This window comes from Lolium rigidum, chromosome 1 (assembly GCF_022539505.1).
Source record: "Lolium rigidum isolate FL_2022 chromosome 1, APGP_CSIRO_Lrig_0.1, whole genome shotgun sequence".
In the NCBI taxonomy this organism is placed as follows: Eukaryota; Viridiplantae; Streptophyta; class Magnoliopsida; order Poales; family Poaceae; genus Lolium; species Lolium rigidum.
The window spans coordinates 24,370,831-24,392,861 of NC_061508.1; the positions used below are offsets into that span (position 1 = coordinate 24,370,831).

General features: G+C 42.0%; 2 protein-coding genes across 2 annotated transcripts; both read left to right on the forward strand.

Annotated features, from left to right (window-relative positions):
- The first annotated feature begins 485 nt into the window (after nucleotides 1-485).
- LOC124669642 (long chain acyl-CoA synthetase 4-like) lies at nucleotides 486-9,598 on the forward strand. The gene is made up of 18 exons (XM_047206221.1): nucleotides 486-613; nucleotides 746-899; nucleotides 2,100-2,156; nucleotides 2,337-2,385; nucleotides 2,513-2,589; nucleotides 3,444-3,483; nucleotides 3,573-3,667; nucleotides 6,280-6,447; nucleotides 6,536-6,646; nucleotides 6,726-6,813; nucleotides 7,263-7,329; nucleotides 7,544-7,619; nucleotides 7,712-7,829; nucleotides 7,951-8,196; nucleotides 8,308-8,447; nucleotides 9,027-9,209; nucleotides 9,306-9,425; nucleotides 9,554-9,598. Exons 1-18 carry the CDS (start codon nucleotides 486-488, stop codon nucleotides 9,587-9,589), a joined length of 1,953 nt encoding a protein of 650 aa, XP_047062177.1. The 3' UTR covers nucleotides 9,590-9,598.
- A 1,856-nt stretch (nucleotides 9,599-11,454) lies between these two features.
- On the forward strand, nucleotides 11,455-15,131 carry LOC124669652 (transcription factor WRKY19-like). The gene is made up of 3 exons (XM_047206231.1): nucleotides 11,455-11,902; nucleotides 14,214-14,339; nucleotides 14,445-15,131. The coding sequence occupies exons 1-3, from the start codon at nucleotides 11,574-11,576 to the stop codon at nucleotides 15,115-15,117; spliced, it is 1,128 nt and encodes a 375-aa protein (XP_047062187.1). The 5' UTR covers nucleotides 11,455-11,573; the 3' UTR covers nucleotides 15,118-15,131.
- The last annotated feature ends 6,900 nt before the right edge of the window (nucleotides 15,132-22,031 follow it).

Consider the following 22,031-nt stretch of genomic DNA (forward strand, 5'->3'; position numbering starts at 1 on the left):
TGGAACTTTGTTTCATAATATCGGCTTTCTAGAAGAACTAGTACATAAAGAAAGTATCCAAAGATATGTAGGGGTACGTTTACGAGGATCAGGTCAAGTTTGGCGCTCGTGACGGGCCGTGTGCAGTGACGACCTTGATTAATAGTTGATGTAGTACAGAACACGAAGGTATCGGCCAGCTAATCCTGCGAAGTTTTCTTATTCAGTTTGCCATGTACAAGACATATTAGTCAAACGCCAGCAGCACTTCGGTGAGTTCGTAGGATTTTTTTTCTTCCATAATAATACTCCGGGTTTCAAATTACTGTGTTGCGATGGGCCTCACGTCTTGCACTTGCAATTCTTTACACCAAATACGTTCTCCCTAACGACTAGGAGTAGTATATAACTATATATATATATATACACTGCACCTAATCTCTAAGCTAGCAACGACTCTTCTCCGATCTCTCAACTATTCTCCTTCCTCGTCGTCGCCAGAGACAATGGAGTTCTTGGTGGAGTCAGGCGGCGCGGAGGCAAATGCCGGGCCGACGTACCGGAACGTGCTGGCCAAGGACGCCGGCCTCCTGCAGTCGGCGCCGGGACTCAACTCCTGCTGGGATGTCTTCCGGTGAGCAATAATAATCCTTCCTTCCCACCTCGCCGGACGGACGGCACCCCCTCCACGGATAGCTAATTTCTTGTCGTCTCTGATCCACCATGGATGTGTTCCTCGGTTGGAAATGATCTTAATAATTTGCAGGGCTTCTGTGGAGAAGTACCCCAGCAACCCGATGCTCGGCCGTCGGCCAGTTGTTGATGGCAACGCCGGTGACTACGCCTGGATGACTTACCAGGAAGCGTACGACGTCGTGATGAAACTGGCGGCCTCCATGAGCAAATCGGGAGTCAAACAGGTATACCTTGATCTTGATGGCTTGATTATTGCATCGAAAGTATTGATAAACTTTGAATAGCTAGCTCACGCACATGTCTGAAAGATCAGCTAGCAGCCTGGAGAAAGAAACTCCCAAACGCGTACTCAGATTCGTTGAAAATTAAATAATTAGCATATACAGTTAGTTGCTTTACTATATACCACTATGACAGGTATATTATACGAACATAATCATGGATACGTGAGCACATATCGCATATCTTGCTCATATTATTGGTTAGCTGTAGCCTGTAGCCTGCCAAGTGCCAACCCAGGCTGTGTGTTGAGGAGCTAGTTTTTCATTTCCACGAGACAAAGAGTTGGGCTAATTAAGTGGCACACCAATACTCTACGGGTCTGCCTAGCGCTCGTTATGGTGATAATTAGCTTAATTCTCTCTTAAACGACGTCGCCCACATTTGAAGAAGAATTGAGTTGCAACCACAGTGCAACATGAAAACCTCTGTTTAAAATTAATCAACGGCAACCGGTTGCATACTGATTGTTTTTATTCAATTGCAACCGGAGTGAGTTGATTGAGCTTGATCTAAGCTACTTCTCATTTGAACGTGAACTAATATAACTATATACCCTCATATATAGGAGTAATACATATATTTACTAGGTCACCATGAATTTAGCTTTGCAGCAATCTTCTTTCCATCATTTTTCTATTTGGGCTAGCGCGATTGAAGCGAGGTCTCATCTATTTCAATATACATCGTGAGGCCCACACAACTGTTAGCACATTTGACTTTAGCAAAGGGTTAACGTACGGCGACTTAGGCTTATGTTTCAACCAAACACGGATAGAGTATTTTTTTACCTACCTCATGAATACAGCTTGCCTGGCTGTGAAGAAAGTCTACTCTTGAAGTTTTCTCCCTGTTGAAATAGTCTAGTCTTCAATGGAACCGTCTGAAATCTGAACAGCTAATTCAAAATTAAGCTCCGGGAGTTGACCAGGCCGTGCTCTGTAGATGCGGCATCTTCCATCATGATCGGTTTCATTTAATCATATGTATTTTTTAATTCAAAAATTACTTTGTGTCCAAGAAAAACATTGTTGCATTGGCTCAGTTGTACTGTTGCCGTTTAAATAACTGAGATTTTGTTTTGGTGTACTGAAGTAGTCAGTATAACTAAGGGAAGTAGATCTAAAGCGAATTATCATTTTCAGGGCGAACGCGCTGGAATCTACGGTGCAAACAGTCCGGAATGGATCATTAGCATGGAGGTAATTATTTTTTTTAGGAAAAATGGAGGTAATAAATTAGTTCATCATTCGTCACACAGAGCGGTATCTCCAAGAGAATCGAAAGAAAGAGATGACACCGCAGTACTCCCAGATTAATGCATGCATAATTCTATTTATCAATGTGTGTTCTTGTTAATGATATCTAACATTGGCATGCAGGCTTGCAATGCCCTTGGAGTTTGCTGTGTGCCGCTCTATGACACTCTAGGTACATGGGTCATGCCGTGCTCGTTAACAGAAATATGAATAGTATATATACGCTAATCTGGGCATGTGCAAGTTTGATTGAAGATTTTGCTAATGCATGACTGCTTTGTCCCTGTCATTTTGTCCAGGTGCTAATGCGGTGGAATTTATCACGTGCCACGCCGAACTCCAGATTGCTTTTGTGGAAGAGAGAAAGATTGAAGAGGTAATGAACTAAAATGGTAGCTACTGTACTTAATAATATTTTTTATTTTACTCTCTTTTTTGTTGAGATTTTGCATACTGTTTTCATCTTCAAGTAATTTTTTTAAAACTTTGACGCTTATTTGGGCTGAAACGGAAGTGGTTATTTGGGCTAATCAATGAAGCCCATGTCGTCCGAGTTACAAGCGGTCTGTCTAATTTTAGCTTCTCTTCGAGTCAGCCCAATAAGATCGCGCGTTGAGGCCTCGGCCATGACCGACGGCAAACACCAGTGGGCAATGGCATTTCCCGGCGCACGCACGTCGCCTCGCCGCCCGGCTTTCCCGGCGAGCTGCCGGCGGTCTCTCAGTCTCTGTGTGCAGTGGGTGGTACCTCTCTGCCGTACTTTGTGTGGCGGCGGTCCGTTCCGCAAGAAAGGCGACGGAGAAATGGCCTCTCGCTGCGGCCCTCCCCTCCCCCCTTGGTCAGAACTTGCCCGACGGGGTGAACTCTACAGGTTGTTAGATTCATACTCCTCCGTTCTTTTTAATTGACTCGGATTTAAGCACAACTTTATATTAAATTTGAGTCAATTAAAAAGGACCGGAGGGAGTATGTTCGTTTTGGTGCGGATCTAGGTTTGCTCGCCAAAGCCAACGGATTGAGATGACCAGTGCCTAGGCCGAAGAATTTTCGACTTTTGTTTATCGGGATAGTCCTAGAGTCCAAATAGGCCTGATGCAACACATGATTTCAGGGAATTTGTTTGGATTAGAATATCTGCAGAGTGTTACTGCTGCCAAAAAAAAATTATAGACTAGCTTACTGTGAAAAAGTTCATGTTTTCCTATTTGCTAATGTTTTCATTTATGGCAGCTCTTGAAAACCTGTCATGCCACTTCAAAGTATTTGAAATGTAAGTTATTTCAATATGCAATAATATATCAATCGATTACATGATTTATCACTCTCGAATTTATATGGATTTTACTATCTCATCTGCAGCGATCGTCAGCTTTGGAGGAGTCACAAATGACCAAAAGGAGGAAGCTAAGAACCATGGGCTTTCCATTTTCTCATGGGAGGAATTCCTGATCATGGTTAGCTTTATTCTTTAGCCGAGCTTACTTTGTACATTACCTTAATTTCCTTTATTACAGAATAATCGAAGTATTCTCTTTTATCTTATTTGATATTCCACTCATTGTCATTAAATATGAATTGATTATATTCTCATAGTGCCATTGCAGCACATCTCAAAGTGGATATGGGACATGGCATATGTCTTAATTTTAATCGTGCATTTTTCTAGACCTCAGCTGCCTAATAGATCCTTAATTTTCCCTGCAAAGGACAGAAGTCTACTTGTTAATACATCATGTTACATATGACATATTAGGCATCTTCATTATCAAGGAGTGTTATAATAGCAATGTATGACCAAGACGAGAAATTCTTTGAATGCTCTTAGTCCCTTTTATTGACTTAGTTCAAGACCACTAGTTCGAAACACTGAACTTTCAAGTTCATCTTCTATTATATACTAAAAGCAAAATACGGATGTTTAAATAGAGACACCACGTTAATCCACATATACTTTAATTACTCTACTCGTCCATCCAAATTATAACGGTTGAGATTTAAAGTTATACAAAGTTACGTAACTATTACCATGTTCAACCTGTCACGTTGGTGATGTGTTCCCTTAAAAAAGACCGATCGATAAAAAAGGTATTAACAGAATCCCGGACGTAAAAAACAGAGCGTTTCCTAGAATCAAGATATGTTAAAGCGTTGTTTCCTAAATGGTTAAATGGACTCAATCTTGATTATTTAATTTCCTATACGTAGGGCCCGAAGGGGCAAGACCTGCAGGCCCACGGTTCCAACTACTGCATATATATGCAAGATGCATACGTCTTAGACGTATTAACATAATAATAAATCTAGGAAAAACACTTGACCACAAACACAGATCGTGGTGGAATAGTACATCCTAAAAAAAAATATACTCAACCAGTAGGAAACCCTTACAATTCTAAATGCATATAGATTTATTTTATCTCGATAATGCATATACACCGATATAGTAATATGTGTACATAGTAGAAGAAAAAAATTGTACTAGATCCAGTCATGAAGCTTAGCAAAATAATTGAAAAGTAATCCCTTTGCGTGGGCTCGAAGCATAGGCGGCCACGCGGCTAGGTCGTAAGTGTGTATGTACCTCGGGTCCTTGGCGTGGTAACATCCGAAATTTTTCATCCTTAAAAATATTTCTCAAAATAAAACTATTTAAGAAGATTGGTCTTACATTAACTAAGCGAAAAATCTAATTTGACTTCAAATATATCAGATACATCGATATATTAAGATGTGTACATAGTAGGAGAACAAAATTGTACTAGATCCAGACATGAAGCTTAGCAAAATAATTGAAACGAGTTATTTTTGCATGGGCCCGAAGCGTAGGTGGCCAGGCAACCAGGCCGTAAGTGTGTATGTACCTCGGGCCCTCGGCATGGTAACATGCGAATTTTCTCATCCTTAAAAATATTTCTCAAAATAAAACTATTCAAGAAGATTGGTCTTACATCAACTAAGGGAAAAAAAATCTAATTTGAGTTCTTCAAATATATTGGTTTTTTTAGAAAATTTTAATATTAAATTATTTATTTATGTACTAAAAAAATAAACGGTGTTTTTAAAGATAACAGGTTAATCCACATATGCTAAAAAATATAAACCAATGATTTTAATCTTAACGTCTGATACTAAAAGATAACAAGTGTTATGTACAACATACATGTACATAAGTTAACTTATGGCACAGAAACGTCTCTTTTAAAGTAAGATAACATATATCAAAGACAAAAAAAGGAATAAGAGGCAGTCTCCAGCAACAACAAAAAGTGTACTCACCGACACATAGAAGGCTTTTTTGGACCTGATGTATTTGAGTTTGTCTAATCATGCACGTTTAAGGAAGAGATATTGCTGAATCTTTTGTTTTCCATAAATTTACGAATAATAGCGAGAGCGTTTAAATTGCCTTCTTTAATTATGAGTTTAAAGATTTTTTTTTTTTTCAAATCTGCACATGAGAGACAGCTTTCAGACTCCTCAGATGTGCACCTGATATTATCATCCATTTTTTTTCTGAACCGGTCTCACTTGACTCTAACCGATCAGCTCCGTTGTACATAATGAGGAATTATGGCACGTATTGGTCCAAAAATATTAAGATTCGCTATTTTAAAACATGACTGCATATTAGCTAGGATCAATCTAGCTACCAGACAAACTCCTCCGTCCACGAGTAATTGTACTTTAAGACTGTGTCATAAGGCAAACATAATATTTTTGTTCAAAATTATTGATAAATAAATTTATGAAACTAAATTAGTATCCTTAGATATATCTTAAAACTATAGTTTCATAATATATGATACTATTTTCTATAAAATGCGCGAATAAGTGTACTTTTACCATTTGTCATAAGTAAAAAAATAAACTCTGACAAAAGTATAGAGAAATATATGTATTAATGATTTTTTTTCAGAATTTTTAGCACATTAATGCTGATGCCCTCGCATTTGCGAGGGCCACTGTGCTAGTTCCATTAATAACATATGGTCTTAGAGTTATATATGGCGGGCTAATAAACCATTGTACATTTACAAATAAATTTGTATGTCTGACATGTCCACAGGGTGGTGATCATCATGTTGATCTTCCTGAAAAGAAGAAATCCGACATCTGCACAATAATGTACACAAGTGGAACAACTGGGGACCCTAAAGGTGTTATGATATCCAATGAAAGCCTTCTTGTTAACCTGGCTGGTGCTGATTCTGTAATGCAATCTATTGGTGAAGCTGTAAGTATAGAATCTTGACATATTTGCTACCATATTTTTCAATGAATCATACAAGTCATGTTGGTTGCTCACCGATTTGTTGTTGCAGTTCGATCAAAATGATGTCTATATGTCATATCTTCCACTAGCTCATATCTTCGATAGAATGTTTGAGGAAGTATTCATTTCTCATGGATCAAAAATTGGATTCTGGCGCGGGGTATGATTTGTGAATATTCCTTCTCTACCCTCAACAAGTCAACTGGTTCATACTAAAGTTAGTTTGCGTACATTTGTAGGATGTTAAGTTGTTGGTTGACGACATTGGAGCATTAAAACCAACAATATTTTGTGCTGTTCCACGTGTACTCGACAGAATATATTCTGGTAAACTCCAGATTTTAGTTGTTTACATAGTTTCATATTTATAACCAGTCAGTTATTTTTTCATTCAGCTGAAATATCTTTTGTTGCACGCATAGTCTGTCAAGAAAGTATAACTGAAGAAGTTTCTCTTATGTCTGGTATTCGTCTTTCAATGTTGCCAGCATGTTTAGATCACCATTTTATCTTGGTGTCATTGTCTGTAAACTAAATAAATGAATTCATAAAAGTTGTGTATGTGCTGAACACTCTTACAGTGGAGCTAATTGCCTAGTTGTTGATGCCATACTTTAAAATCAAATGGTTAACACAAATATCTTTTCGAGAGTGAAAAAACATGTCTGAAAAGGAAACAGTCAGAAACTGAATTTGTTTGATTTACTAAATGTTTGGTTGTGCTTCTTATAATATGCTGTTGACCAATATGCGATCCAACTTATTCTTTTCTGTAGGTCTTACAACCAAGATTTCGTCTGGTGGAATACTGAAGAAAACCTTATTCAATCTTGCATACAAGCTGTAAGTTTACACGTTAAGACTGATAACTTTTTTTTCAGAAGAGTACTCATTTCGTTTGATATTTATGGCACATATTTTCTTCTGATGTTTTTCCTATGTCCTTTCGCGTTCTGTAAGGTCTCATTGTTTGCTCTTCTTATGCATTCAAGAATTTTTGTCATAATCATGGATCATGATAGAATTTCTCATTTGGTAATTATTATCAAATTCTCAGGAAACTAGACAGCATGAGGAAAGGAATTAAACATGAAAAGGCATCCCCATTCTTTGACAAATTAGTTTTCAGCAAGGTAGAATTTTACATTCAAGAGCACTGTTATATTTTATTAGATAGAATTAAAATTTTAAGTGCAACATAGTGCTTAAACTTTTTATCTTATAGGTGAAAGAAAGACTGGGAGGAAAATTACGTATTATTATATCTGGTGGGGCTCCTCTTTCTGTAGCGGTGGAAGAATTTTTGAGGGTTGTAACATGTGCATATGTTGCTCAAGGATACGGTATGCATCTTTAATGTTTAAGTTCCTTCGTCAAGTGTAGGCAAGACCTTCAGATGATTTACACGTATTATTGGCTGACGGAATCACTATTAAATAAAACTTTGCACAATCCTAATTTTAGGACTCACGGAAACTTGTGCCGGAACTTTTGTTGCACTACCAAATGATTTCTCCATGATTGGAACTGTTGGCCCACCAGTTCAACATACAGAAGTTCGACTTGAGTCAGTTTCAGAGATGGGCTATGATGCTTTGGCAAGCATTCCTCGTGGGGAGGTATGCGTGAAGGGAAGTGTTCTATTTTCTGGATACTACAAAAGAGAGGACCTAACACGGGAAGTCATGATTGATGGATGGTTTCATACAGGTTAGCGATATCCCAACTTCAGTGGGAGGTGTTAGTTTAACAATCTTTGATAGCTGGATATCATAAGTTAGTATATTCTGGATGATGATTGTAAGTTGAATAATAATGCAGGGGATGTTGGTGAGTGGCAACCAAACGGATCCTTGAAAATCATTGACAGGAAGAAAAATATATTCAAGCTTTCACAGGGAGAATATGTTGCAGTGGAAAATCTAGAGAATATCTATGGTGTTCTTCCAGAAATTGATTCGGTAAATACCTAAATCAATTGTTCACATAGTGAGGAGTTGTCTCATTTCTGTCTTAACTATGTTCGGTCCTACTTTCCTGCCCATATACCTGGAAGTGTTGTGTACAACATCTGAACATAGGTAATTGAAATGTTTTTTTGAAGATAACTGGGTACTTAGTACAGTGGGATGACTGCTGATGCCACTGTATGTTGCTGAAGTCGTCAGCATCCTTGGAAGCTAGTTGGAGATATAATACTATTTCTTTTTTTCAAGAATTATACTATTTCTTAGATTTGCTTAATTTCTTGAGCCCCATAACTTTTATCATAACACCATCGGAACAGTCGTTTGTAGGGGCATATAATTCAAAATGCATGAATTTAACTCCGACTCTGTGGTAAAGAAAATAGTTCCTTCTCAAAATTATGGTGTTTCGGTTATCTCTTTTATCATTGTGAGTGCAATCATTTGAGAAAATATACACTACACGTGTGTCAAAAAAGTAGGGCATACATGAAAGAAACATATTGGTGTTTTCTATATCCAATTTTTCCGTCATTCGTCTCAATTTACATTCCTTCTGGTGATCAATTTCAGATATGGGTATATGGGAACAGTTTCGAATCTTCTCTTATTGCTGTTATAAACCCCAACCAGCAAGTGCTTGAACACTGGGCTGAACAAAATGGTATTTCTGGAAGTTTGGCTGAACTATGTGAAAACTCGGGAGCCAAAGAGCATTTTGTAGCTGAACTTTCAAAGATTGCAAAGGGAAAGAAGGTAAAGCGCCTGATATTACATATGCGCCACTCACTGTTTGTTCCACATTTCATTAGTGCTAGAATTTACATATTCCCACTGTTTTTCCTTTGCCAGCTAAAAGGCTTTGAGTTCATAAGAGCCGTCCATCTTGACCCGTTACCATTTGATATGGAGCGGGACCTTATCACCCCAACATACAAGAAGAAACGCCCACAAATGCTCAAATACTACCAGGTTAGATCTCATATCAAACAATATCCTGAATTTTGGCTTATACTGCCCTCCCTTTTCCAAAGTTCTTGCAAGCTTTGTTTCATCTCTGTCATTTAGCTGATATGTTTCCTCGAACGTCCTATGTCTAGGGAGCCATCGACGCACTCTACAAAAGCATGAAATAAGAAAGCGACCATTTCGCAGAGCAGCCAATGGGTTTCTCTAATCCCCTGTGGTTTGATGGAATCACAATGTACATGTAAATTAATTGGCATAAGACTTGATGATGTTTCTCTGCTTTAGTTTTTCAAGGCATACTCCACGTGAATTATTTATTTTCTTGAGAATCTATTCCATGTGAATCTTGTTCGGGGCTTTGCATTCTGATTATATGGCAAACTGTTCATTGTGCGGCTGTCTGCGGTCAGCACAGCAGCGTCAGCACATTGTTTTCCTGAATTTCGGCTTATACTGCCCTTCTTTCCCCAAAGTTATTGCAATTATGTCTAATCTCTGCCAGTTAGCTGATTTGTTTCCTCGAAGGTCCTATGTCCAGGGATCCATCGATGCACTCTACAAAAGCACAAAGTAAGAGAGCGATAGTTCGATGGAATCGAAGTGTGCATCATGTACATTAATTAACATACGACTTGTTGATGGTCACTCTAGTTTTTCACACAACAGATATTCCCTGTGAATTCTTATTGTTAAGAATCTATTCCATGTGAATCTTATTCTGGGCCTTGCATTCCTGATTGGTTGAAGGGCAAACTATTCCTTGTGCGGCTGTGCCTCTTGTTCCCGGTCAGCACAGCAGCGTCAGCACAGGTCCTGACACCTGCGTCACTTTCTCTCGTTGCTCTATACGCGGAGACAGGATTGAAGATTCTTGGTCAGTTCTTCGGAATCTTCTGTATTTGTTGACTTGCTGTATCCCACCAATATTGTTGTGCTCTACTGCTCTCCTCTATCCGTGTGATCCTCTGGACCAATGGAATTGGAGTGTTGAATCAATGGTCAGCAGTCAACACTGGCCCAGCTTTGAACATTCTGAACTCCACTGAAATTTCCAAAAAGCAGTCCACAAGGTTAGTGAATGCCAACACGAAAGAGCCACTAAATGGTAGAGAACATTGTCCAGTCACGGTGAGGCTGTGCATACAGCTTCTGAAATTACATTGAATTATCTTTGAGCTTGAATTAAACCACCACACTTCATTTCGATTACTATTCATGTGGGGGATGTTCGAACATAGGAGGCGAGATTGCAAAGTTGGGTCCGTTTAAGGCTCCAGGTGAATACTATGTCATTTTCGTCAAATTTCTCTGACTTTTCCTCAGCTATTTGTAAGGGCATGTACAATGGTAGGGAAGACATGTCTTCTCTTAGTGGTCCACATCATCTAGAGAAGACAATAAATATTAGAAGTACAACACATAATCTCTTACTGTCATCCCTTACAATAAATAAGAATTAATTATTTTAAGTAGGAAATTGTGTGGCTAAGGGAAGACAAGTCGTACAATGGGAAAAATAGTCTTCTCTTATTTCATAAGAGATCATCCCTTAACTAAGGGAAGGCAACCTTCTTTTTTCTTCCTTCTCTCTCCTCCAACTAAGCTAAAATCCTACGTGACAAGCATAAGAGAAGACTGATGTCACCCCATTGTACAGGTCCTAAGCAAACTCCGAGTTACAAAACTATCTAGTAACAGAAGGTTCGCACCAAGTACAGGAGATCATCCAGGAATTTCTTCTCCACTAACAAAAATGCTAAACTTTCGAACCTTTTTTTCACTACTAGTGGCACCTTCTAGCAATTTCCGCCCAGCCAAAGCCTTCTCGACGTTCTCGTACGATGTCAAGTATGAGGACCAAAAGACTGGTCAAACCGGAGAGGCACCCAGGAGCTTAAGGAATAAAAATGATGGAGTAAAATTAACTCGGTTTCCCTCGGTCAAACTCGAAGACCAGATGCGCATCAGCATATATACCCCAAAACCCATCTTAAATCCATCCAATGGTCACCACTTCATCGTCACATCTCTTTCGATCCACTGCACACGTACTCGTCGCTCGTCCCTACAGTTTGTTCGAACTTGCCGTGATCCTTCCATAAACCATTCCTCCCGTCAACCTGCCATTGCCACACACACAAGCTGCAAACCATGCAGGAGGTTGGAGGAGGGGACAGCATGCATCTGCTCCTGAGCATCCTGACCGACGGCGAGGAGCAGGCAAGGCGCCTCCTGGGCGAGCTGCCGGCGACGGCCGGCAACCAGCTGCCTCCGGCGAAGGAATGCTGCAGGGACGTGGCGCGGCAGCTGCGGTGCACGTTTGGCAAGGCGATTGCCGTCGCCAAGGCCATCGAGGCGTCTCATGGCGGCGCCTCGAGCACCGACTCGCCTCGGTCGGCCGAGGAGAACTCCGGCGCTGTCGTGGCTGCAAGCAGGGACGCGGCGCAAGCGCAAGAGAGCCAAGGCATTTGCAAGAGAAGGTGCGTATGTGTAGTATACGATGTTTCAAATGTTATTTAGACACATTGTGCACCTTTTCTACTTCCGGAAATGCTATCTTGCCTTAGCAGGTAGTAGTAGTAGTACTAAAAATGCTGGTTCCTGATCTTTTAACATGCTATCTTCTCGTTCAGTTTAGTAATCTTACTTTTTTCGAAATGGATGATGAGATCCCCCCCTCCCCCCACCACCTACATCGAATACATGCATCTGTTCTTTATTTAGATCTAACAATCTTATACCTGCTTCGTTTTAAAATCTGAAGTTCTATGTTTCTCCTAAGTCAATTTTCTAAGTTTGATCGAACTTATATAAAAATATTTCAATATCTACAACTTCAAATCTTAAACAGTACAAAAAGGGGGCGTATGATAATTTTTTTTTAAAACTGGTGTTGTTCATGTTAATGTGTATTTTTTAACATACTTGGCCTAATGGAATCGAGAAACAATTCTTGCTTCCAAAAGAATCGTAGGTTAAGCTCATAGGATTCAGATTAAACAATTCCATGTATGCGAAAGAAAGCCGTATCTATGCTAATAAATGTCAGTTTTGGTTTTATATTAGTTTTTTTAACATTCTCGTTGTTTACCTTTAAAACCCATGTATGCAAAGAAAAGACACAAAAAATCTAATTATTATCAGTTTTAGTGTCATGCTAGTGGATTATTTTTTGCTTGAACTTCTCATGCCATGGTGTAGGTTGTAACAAGATGAATATGTTGGTTTTTCTTTAAAACTGACAATGTGTCAATAAGTCGACGGAGGCAAAAGAGAAGTTAATTAAATGGTGCAAAACAACTATATTTCTTGTCGAAAAACACACAAAAAGTTAACGGTTGGAAAGAATCATGGTAATGACCAATAGAGGTAACATATGTGTCCTGATGTTTTTGTTCCATTTTCTTATGTTGTATCTGAAAGAACATTATCACTTTTTTATTTTCATTTTTTAGGTTTATGTGGTACAAAACGATGACATTTTTAATTGTACATATTGTAGGCTTGACTCTCATTTTTATGAATGTAAGTACCTAGAGTCCCATTAATGACATTCCATTATAAACTTCATAAATATTTACACATGAATCAATATTGAAATTTTCCAAGATCTGGATGTATGTTGTGTTCCCGCGTGTTATTTACTTTTACTGATTTATTTCCATGTAGACAGAACTAAGAAATGATACTATACACAATTTAGTTACTATCACATAGTAAGTACGTGTATAAAGCTAGTAGCATATATACTTTTTTTTTTAGGGAAAGCCAACATGGCAAGTTTCATTAAATTGGCAATATGGATACATCGTGAATAGAAACTAAGAAATCAGGAGGATCATCATGCCAGCAATTGACGTAGATCCTTCTGAGTGTCTAGCTAGACAATCTGCGGCTACATTAGCTTCCCTAGGACAATGAAAAAATTGAACTATAGCGAAGTTCTGACAAAGAGAGGAACATTCTTCATAAATTGCTGCCGCCGAAAGAATTTCCCCATTCCGCATCACCTCAATCACGTCGAGGCAATCAGAATTGACTTCAATCCTATTGCACCCGATCTGTCCTGCTAGGATTAAACCATCTCGAAAGGCCCGAGCCTCCGCCGTAGACACGTCTGAGACATATAGGGGTTTGCAGTTACACACGTGCTTAGAAAATAATCCTCAATCTTCCTCTGATCCATAACAATTGTTATGATTTTAGTTCAAACTTAAAGTAAAACCATGATATTTATTATGAGTCGGAGGGAGTATATGAAACGTGTGTGTGCATTAAATTTTGCTTATCTGCATCTTGATGCAAAGGCTAGAGGCAATGCATACTTCCATTTTCTAAAAAACGAACATAGTGAGATTATGGTTTCTTTCATCGATAAAGTAGGTTGCCTTGGCAAGGACAAATAACATCACAGCTGCCGTCCATCCCATGACAATTCAAATGATTTTGGAAGTGGCTCTCGGGAGTTTTTTTTTTTTTTTTTGAAATGGTGGAACTTTTTTTTTCATGTTATGACTTTCTACAAAAATATATTTCTGGACTTATTCTCTGATATGTCTGGAGAGGTACATAACCTTTTCCTCAAGAAAAAGGTGCATAACCACACGAATGGGTAAGACTAGAAAGCGGCAGAGTAATGTCAAAAGTGGTTCTTTGGTGTTTTGGTCAAAAAGATAATGTACATCAATCATAATCGACGGATTCAGTACTTGAACATTATTAACATTTGCGTCAGTCAACGAGAAAATTCAGTATCTGATCTTTTTGTTCCGTGGTCCTGAAATCACACAGGAAGGGCCTCCCAAGATGGACCCAAAAATTCCGAATACCAGACGCAAATTTAGATTACACTCCAGATGACGGGCTCAGCTGGAGGAAGTACGGCCAGAAGGAGATCCTCGGCGCCAGATTTCCAAGGTTTCTGATCCATATTCAGACTTTGATGCTACATTTTTACTTCAGTGTCTACTTATAATTCATCAGACTCTAGTTTCTGATGGATGCCGTCGTTGGGTTGTGCAGGGGCTACTACCGCTGCACGTACAGGAACGCGCAGGGCTGCCCCGCCACGAAGCACGTGCAGCGCTCCGACGCCGACCTCGCCGTGTTCGACGTCACGTACCAGGGCACGCACACGTGCCATCAGAAGCAGCGCAACGCCGACGCCGCGCCGCCTCCTCCCGCCGTGGCAGCCGCGAGCGACGGCGGCCACCACCCGCCATTGCAGGACCCGGACGTGCAGATGCTGGCGAGTTTCAACAACAGCCTCAAGGTGGAGACCGACGGGATGCCGCCGTCTTCATCGTCCTTCCACGGCCACGACGTCTCCGCTGCCGCCTTCTCCTTCCCCTACCCCACGTCGGCGGGCTTCTCGCCGGTTGAGTGCGCCGGCTACGACCAGCTGCCGGCCGGAGGTGGCTGCTTCTCCGCGGCGCCGTTCTTCTCGCCGGCCGCCACGACGTCGACCGATTCGGGCTACTTCTCCGTTGCTGCGCACTTCCCTGCGGTGGGCAGGCGCGGGCCGGAGTCGTCGGAGCTCGGGGAGGTCGTCTCCGCGGCAACAACGTCCTCAGCGGCGGTGGCCGCCCGGCTCGACAACTCGCTGTACGAGTACCAGCTGCACGACGACGATTTCAACTCGTTCTCGCCAATGCCCGGTCACCCTTCTTCCCATGACCAGCACGGAGACGCGTGATGGTCGGATGGAATAATCAAAGCAGGGTTTCGTAGCAAAGAGATCAAACAAAACATGCTCTATGTTTCGTTTTTGCTAAATCTCGGGGGGAATTTTACTTTTTGCCATGATTTACTTTGTCACTCTATAATTTGCCTTCATTTACTTTGACCTCTACTTTTTGCCCCCCTTTACTTTGTCTCTTGATTATTTGCCCTTTTGATTTAATTTCGTTTCATTTGGGGGTTAGAACAAAACTCCATGACACAACTACCCCTGGCTGCACACGTTTACAGAATCAGATTGGATATCCCTTTTCTCCTTTGAAGCCGAACAGGAAGAACTACTGCGTAGCGTTGCCGCTCGCCCGCACGCTGCCGGCATCGCTGCACAGTCTACAGTCGCCAGTGCACCTCCTCGTCTGGCCTGCACCTCTCCGGTCGCAGGTGCGGCTGCGCTGGTAGCTGCTTCCCCGGTGCCAGGAGGTTCTCCGTAAATAGAAATAGGTTTCGGTTCTCCACCGCTGAAGAGATAACCACGAACGGAGAATACATGTACATTTGTAGATGATCTGCAACAAAGAATAATTTTTATCATTAAAAATCTTATCATTTCCAAAACGCCCAGATAACTGCTAGCGCCCCCACCCTAAGAAACAACTTAAACCTTGAATCGATACCGTGAAGCCAATTGCCAAAGACATTGGCCACACTAGTTGGGGGATACAGGTAGACGCTACTTGGATGACTCACCATATAGATCTCGCAAAATGGCACTGGAAAAAAAATGTGTTTAATGGTTTCATCATGATGATAGAAAACACACCGCGAACTTTCGTGCCAATTCCGCTTAACAAGATTATCTTTGGTAAGAATAACTCCTCAACGAAGGTACCATCCAAAAAAATTAATTTTTAATGGTATCTTCATCTTCCAGATTTTCTTATTATTATCAACTGATATATCAGAATGAAGGATCGCATTGTATAAAGATTTTTCTGAGAAAGTGCCATCTACATGAAGATTCCATCTAAATTTGTCCGGCTCAGGCGATAGGTGAATATCCCCCATTCGGTGAATTAGAGCATTCCATGCGAGTAGCCTTTGTCCAAGCAAAACCCGTCTGAACGTCACATTCGGGGGTCAGGTAGCCATTACTGTGGTAATGGTATCACCTTGGCGACCAACAATACTATACAAAGCAGGATACTGTTCACTTAAGGGAGCATTGTCTAACCAAACATCTTCCCAGAACCGTATATGTGTTCCATTCTTAATCGAGAAAGTACCATGGCGAAAAAAGACATTCTTTGTCGCCATGAGACCATCCCAGAAGTGAGAATCCCCAGGTTTGCAAACCACTTGGGATAGCGTCTTCAAGCCAATATACTTTCTCCGGAGAATAGTTTGCCAAATCCCATCCTCGGTAAGAAGCTTAAAAAGTCATTTACCTAGCAGAGCTGAATTCTTGACCTCCAGGTCGTGAACTTCAAGTCCGCCTTGATCTTTGGGACTACAAATTATACTTCATTTAACCAGTCGGTATTTCTTTTTCTCGATGTCCCCTTGCCAAAAGAATCTGGATCGATAATAATCGAGTTTATGCAAAAAATTCTTTCGGTAGTAGAAAGAATGATAACATATATAGTATCATATTTGTCAGTACCGAATTAATGAGTACCAATCTTCCTCCCAGGGACCAACAATTTACCCTTCCAACTACTAAGGCATTTTTGTAATTTTTCTTCCACAATTTTCCATTCAGCAATTGTAAGTCGACGATAATGAATCGGAATACCCAAATAGCGAATAGGAAATTGGCCTTGCCCACAACCAAACAACTCTGTATATAGAGTCATATCATTTTGGGCATCGCTGAAACAGAACAATTCACTTTTATGGAAATTGATTTTCAATCCCGACAACTGCTCGAAAGCCGCCAAAATTAATTTTAGATTGTGAGCCTTTTCGAGATCGTGATCCATAAATAGAATTGTATCGTCGGAATATTGAAGGATAGATAAACCCCCATCAACCAGATGTGGGATCAAACCTTCAATCTGACCGTCAGACTTGGCTCGCTCTATGAGAATCGCCAACATATCCGCTATAATGTTAAACAACATCGGTGATAGCAGATCCCCTTGACGTAACACTTTTCGTGTTTGGAAATAGTGGTCAGTGTCATCATTAACCCGAATTGCCACACTACCTCCATACACAAAATCATAAATTAGAGCATGCCACTCTGGAGAAAAACCTTTCATCCTGAGTGTCTGTTGTAGGAAAGACCACTTGACCTTATCATACGCCTTTTTGAAATCTAATTTTAAAATGACCACATTTAATTTCTTAGTATGCATCTCATGTACCGTCTCATGCAAAACTTCCACTCCATCAAGGATGTTCCTTCCTTGCATGAAAGCGGTATGTGATGGCTGAACGACATGATCCGCAACCTTATTAAGTCTAATGGTGACCACTTTCGTGAAAATCTTGAAACTGATGTTTAAGAGGCAAATAGGTCTATATTGTTGAATCCTTTCTGCCTCATTAACTTCGCTAACAAAATTACTTCACCAAAATTTAGACGAAATAATTCTAGTTGTCCTGTGTGTAGAGCACTGAACAAATCTATAAGGTCCGATTTAATAGTATCCTAGAAATTTTGATAAAACTCCGCTGGAAAACCATCTGGATCCGGTGCTTTGTTGCATTCCATTTGGAAAATTGCCTTCTGAACCTCATCCTCAGAATAAGGTGCGGTTAGTAGGCCATTTTCTTCTATAAAAACTTGGGGTATATCATCCGTTAAGTCCTCGTTAAGAGAAAAGGAGCTTTCCTCCGGAGGACCAAACAGATCTTTATAATAATTAGTAATGTATGATTTGAGTTGCTCATGGCCTTCAATCACCCCTTCATCTTGGATGAGAGAGTGAATACGTTTTTTTCCGATGTCTTCCATTGGCCAAGCCATGAAAATAGCGCGTATTCGAATCCCCTTCCAAAATGAATTGGGTTTTGGACCGTTGATACCATTTGAGTTCCTCTTCGCGGAGAAGACTCGCCATCTGCGCATTGGATTGATTCTTAAGATCAATCTCATGCATGGACAACGGTCTCACTTCCGCTACGGCCTCTAGTTCATCGATCACTTTTGATAAGCGAGCCTTCTCTTTTTTAAGAATACCAGCCATATGGGCAGCCCAACCAGAGAGATGTTTGCGTATAGCCCGTATCTTATTGTTCCATCTCAATATTGGAGTGCTACCCCCGACTGATCTTTCCCAAACCGTCTTAACCATCTCATGAAATCTGTCTCGATGTAACCAGCCAAATTCAAATTTGAACCGCCGTTTACAAACCGGTCGGGGATTCCCAGTAGTTGAGAGAAATGTGTGATTCACATTCAGTTACACTTTTCTAATATAAGTTGCACTTTTTGTGAAAACTGCAGCCGTGTGGTAGAAAAACGCAACTCATTCAATTGCACTTTTCCCGAAACTACAGCCGATATATTATTCATTCTCGGTAAATAAGATTTAAGAAAATCTAAATGGTCTGAAACTTAATAAATGTTTTTCTCTTAAAGGATAATCAGCGGTGGTTTTATGTGAAAAAATGCTTCGTACGTTAAAAATACCATATCGATGGTGTGTAAAAAAAAACCGTGATAACCGTATCCTGGCCTCGACGACCCATCGGTCATCGTTGCTCAGGACGCTTCCGCCCTCTAACACGAAGGTGCCACCGCCGCCCAGGGTTGGACCCGCCTCTACATCCCTCGACTTCGCCAGCCGCCCCACTGGACGTTGGGAGCACCCTTTTGAAGCAGGAGGCCGGGAGCGGCTGGAGCAATTGCAGGCTTGAGCAGACGAAGGCGAGGAACCGAGCGATGGCAGAGGTTGGGACACGTGCTCATGGTCGGAGCAAAGGGGAACCGCTGGGTCGAGGAGCTGGGGCCAACGAAGGACATGAGTGGACGTTGGGAGCACCCCTTCGAAGCAGGGTGCAAGAAGAGGGAGATGCAAGAAGAAAATATTGATGTTTGTCACGAGAGTCCCTCATGACATAAAATCGAACTACATTTCAATCAATTTCTGAGTATTTTACTATTGTTCCGTAGCAACTCATGGGAATTCAACCAGCATGTATTATCACAACACCGAATCCGGACGACTGATCGACGTGTTAGGCATCGGCTCCAGACTCAATCTGCTCCGTGCTTTGTGTGCCTACAAGAGGAAGACACGGTGGAACACTTGCTCATCCAATGCTCTTTGGCGACGGAGGTGTGCCTCAGAAGCGGTCGGAGTCTGGGGTTTAACTTCCTGGCGCCCACAAATGATAGTAACTTGGAGGAATGGTGGATGACGGAACGCGCGAGGTTCAGAACAACTCACATGATCTGGTTTGACGGTTTTGTTTGCATGGTGGGCTACGTTTTATGGAAGCACATGAATGCCTGGTGTTTCAGCAACCCCCACAACCAGCACTTTGCAGATATCATGCCAATGCTCATCTCTGAGGAGTTCAACATGTTTAGGCACGGTCTCAGGAAAGGAGTGAAGCGTGTACAACACTAGGGAGATAGTGGCTTTTGTTCTTTTTGGAGTTCTCTGGTCCCTAATGTGCGCATTAGAGGCGACTCTAATTATATTCCGCCTTCTATAAAATTACGGTACACGTCGCCTACTCTCAAAAAAAAGATTTTCGGTCCTAGTGCAGGCTGACTAGACTTGCAAGTTGCAACGATGGCGTATTAGAAAAAATCTCTGTTATTTGCAGATCCAGATTTAGGATTATATATGCCACATATTTGTTCGTGCATGTCCGTAGCGTGAAAGGGATAGGGAAAAAAGTTGGCAGGGACAGGAATCCTGATGCATGGGTAATCATGCTGCATACTCGTTCCCTCCACCCAAGGGCACTAGCTTTGCTGCTGCTATCGGACAAGGTGACTAACCTGAATTCCGCAGCCTGCTTCCACAAACGCCGATTGCTCGTCTACGCCAAACCAGAAGCCTGTCATTCTGTCGCCTAATACCCACAAGGGAAGATGTCGATCGCTGCTGGTGTTGAAAGGTGGCACGTTGGAGAGAGAAAAACTATTAGAGCATCTCCACTGGAGAAGCCCTCCCATACGGCAGCCCTCAAAAAAATTTGAAATATAAAAAAATATTAAAAAAAAATTCATACAAATTTAGACTACATTATACATAAGTGAATCGAATTTGAACTAAAAACTCAAAAAAAAACTAGCGGCGCCCCCGGAAGGCGCTCTAGTCGAGATTGTCCACGTCGTCGCCGCCGCCGTCCTCGTTGGAGAAGTCGAAGGACCAGTCATTGTCCTCCTCCTTTGGCACCGGCGGCTGAGAAGGACCGGCGACGTCGACGAAGTTCTCGCCGTGGTCCATGGCGGACCACACCTCCGACTGCCGCCGGTTGAGCATGATCTGCCGGTAGTCCTCCTCGATGGACCGACCTACGATGAGGTGCCGCCTCGGGAAGTCCTTCGGGTCGTCGCCTCCACGGAAGGCCGCCTGCGCCTCTGACATAGGCATCCCTAAATGGGCCTGCCGAAGATGGTACCCGGGGTTTACTGAAGGCACACGACCCGAAGTTTATGAAGCCCGGAAGCCCAGTTAAGAGATAGTTTAGAAAGATAGAGTTGTATTAGGAATAATGACTTGTAACTATTACGGGACGAACTCAAAGAGTCTCCCGGTCTTTGTAACTTGTACATCACGAAACCCTCGGCTCCGCCTCCTATATAAGGGGAGTCGAGGGAGAAAGAGAGGATCGATTTTATTGTCAACATAACCTAGTTTTCTAGCAGTCGAGTATTTTTCCGGCTGAACCCTCGAGATCTACTTGCCCTCTACTTCCCTGAAAACCCTAGTCTACAATCCGTAGGCATTGACAAGTCGATACATTGTCAATTGGCGCCGTCTGTGGGAACTAGAGGCGACAAGGAGCTGATCTCGATGGCACGCTCAACATCGTCGACATCTTCGGTGGCAAGCAACGCGATGGACAGAGGTAAACAGATCGAAACTGGATTAGTCGATTTTGTTCCTCACCCGCCCTCCCATGTGGATGCATATGCGTATCTGGAGGAGCCTATGAAGATGACGTTCGGGAGGTTCCACTTCCGCGTCGGAAAAGAGGGATCACATCGTCTCGAGATTCCGGTTTCGTCGGGATCGTTGGTGGCCAACTCCGATTCATGGAATCGTCATCATCGTTTGAGCTGGGCGCCGAGGAGATCTCGCCACCACGCTTCGGCAGCATGTCCGTCGGGTCGTTGATACGTCTCCGACGTATCGATAATTTCTTATGTTCCATGCCACATTATTGATGATATCTACATGTTTTATCCATACTTTATGTCATATTTATACGTTTTCCGGAACTAACCTATTGACGAGATGCCGAAGGGTCAGTTGCTGTTTTCTGCTGTTTTTGGTTTCGGAAATCCTAGTAAGGAAATATTCTCGGAATTGGACGAAATCAACGCCCAGGGTCCTATTTTTCCACGAAGCTTCCAGAAGTCCGAAGGGGAAACGAAGTGGGGCCACGAGGTGGGGACACAGAGGGCGGCGCGGCCCAAGCCCCGGCCGCGCCGGCCTAGTGTGTGGTCCCACCAGGACCCCTCCGAGGCTGCCCTTCCGCCTACTTAAGGTCTCCGTCGCGAAAACCCTATTACGTTCGACGAAAAAGCCACGGTACGAGAAACCTTCCAGAGCCGCCGCCATCGCGAAGCCAAGATCTGGGGGACAGGAGTCTCTGTTCCAGCACGCCGCCGGGACGGGGAAGTGCCCCCGGAAGGCTCCTCCATCGACACCACCGCCATCTCCATCAACGCTGCTGTCTCCCATGAGGAGGGAGTAGTTTTCCATCGAGGCTAAGGGCTGTACCGGTAGCTATGTGGTT

What these genes read in the sequence shown, in the direction of transcription:
- LOC124669642 (XM_047206221.1), top strand. Translation starts at nt 486, where the DNA reads ATGGAGTTCTTGGTGGAGTCAGGCGGCGCGGAGGCAAATGCCGGGCCG. An exon ending in CACTTCAAAGTATTTGAAAT is followed by an intron (nt 3,484 to 3,572) that starts GTAAGTTATTTC and finishes TCTCATCTGCAG; the next exon opens with CGATCGTCAGCTTTGGAGGA. An exon ending in TGATGGATGGTTTCATACAG is followed by an intron (nt 8,197 to 8,307) that starts GTTAGCGATATC and finishes ATAATAATGCAG; the next exon opens with GGGATGTTGGTGAGTGGCAA.
- LOC124669652 (XM_047206231.1), top strand. Translation starts at nt 11,574, where the DNA reads ATGCAGGAGGTTGGAGGAGGGGACAGCATGCATCTGCTCCTGAGCATC. An exon ending in CAAGGCATTTGCAAGAGAAG is followed by an intron (nt 11,903 to 14,213) that starts GTGCGTATGTGT and finishes GAAATCACACAG; the next exon opens with GAAGGGCCTCCCAAGATGGA. An exon ending in CTCGGCGCCAGATTTCCAAG is followed by an intron (nt 14,340 to 14,444) that starts GTTTCTGATCCA and finishes TGGGTTGTGCAG; the next exon opens with GGGCTACTACCGCTGCACGT.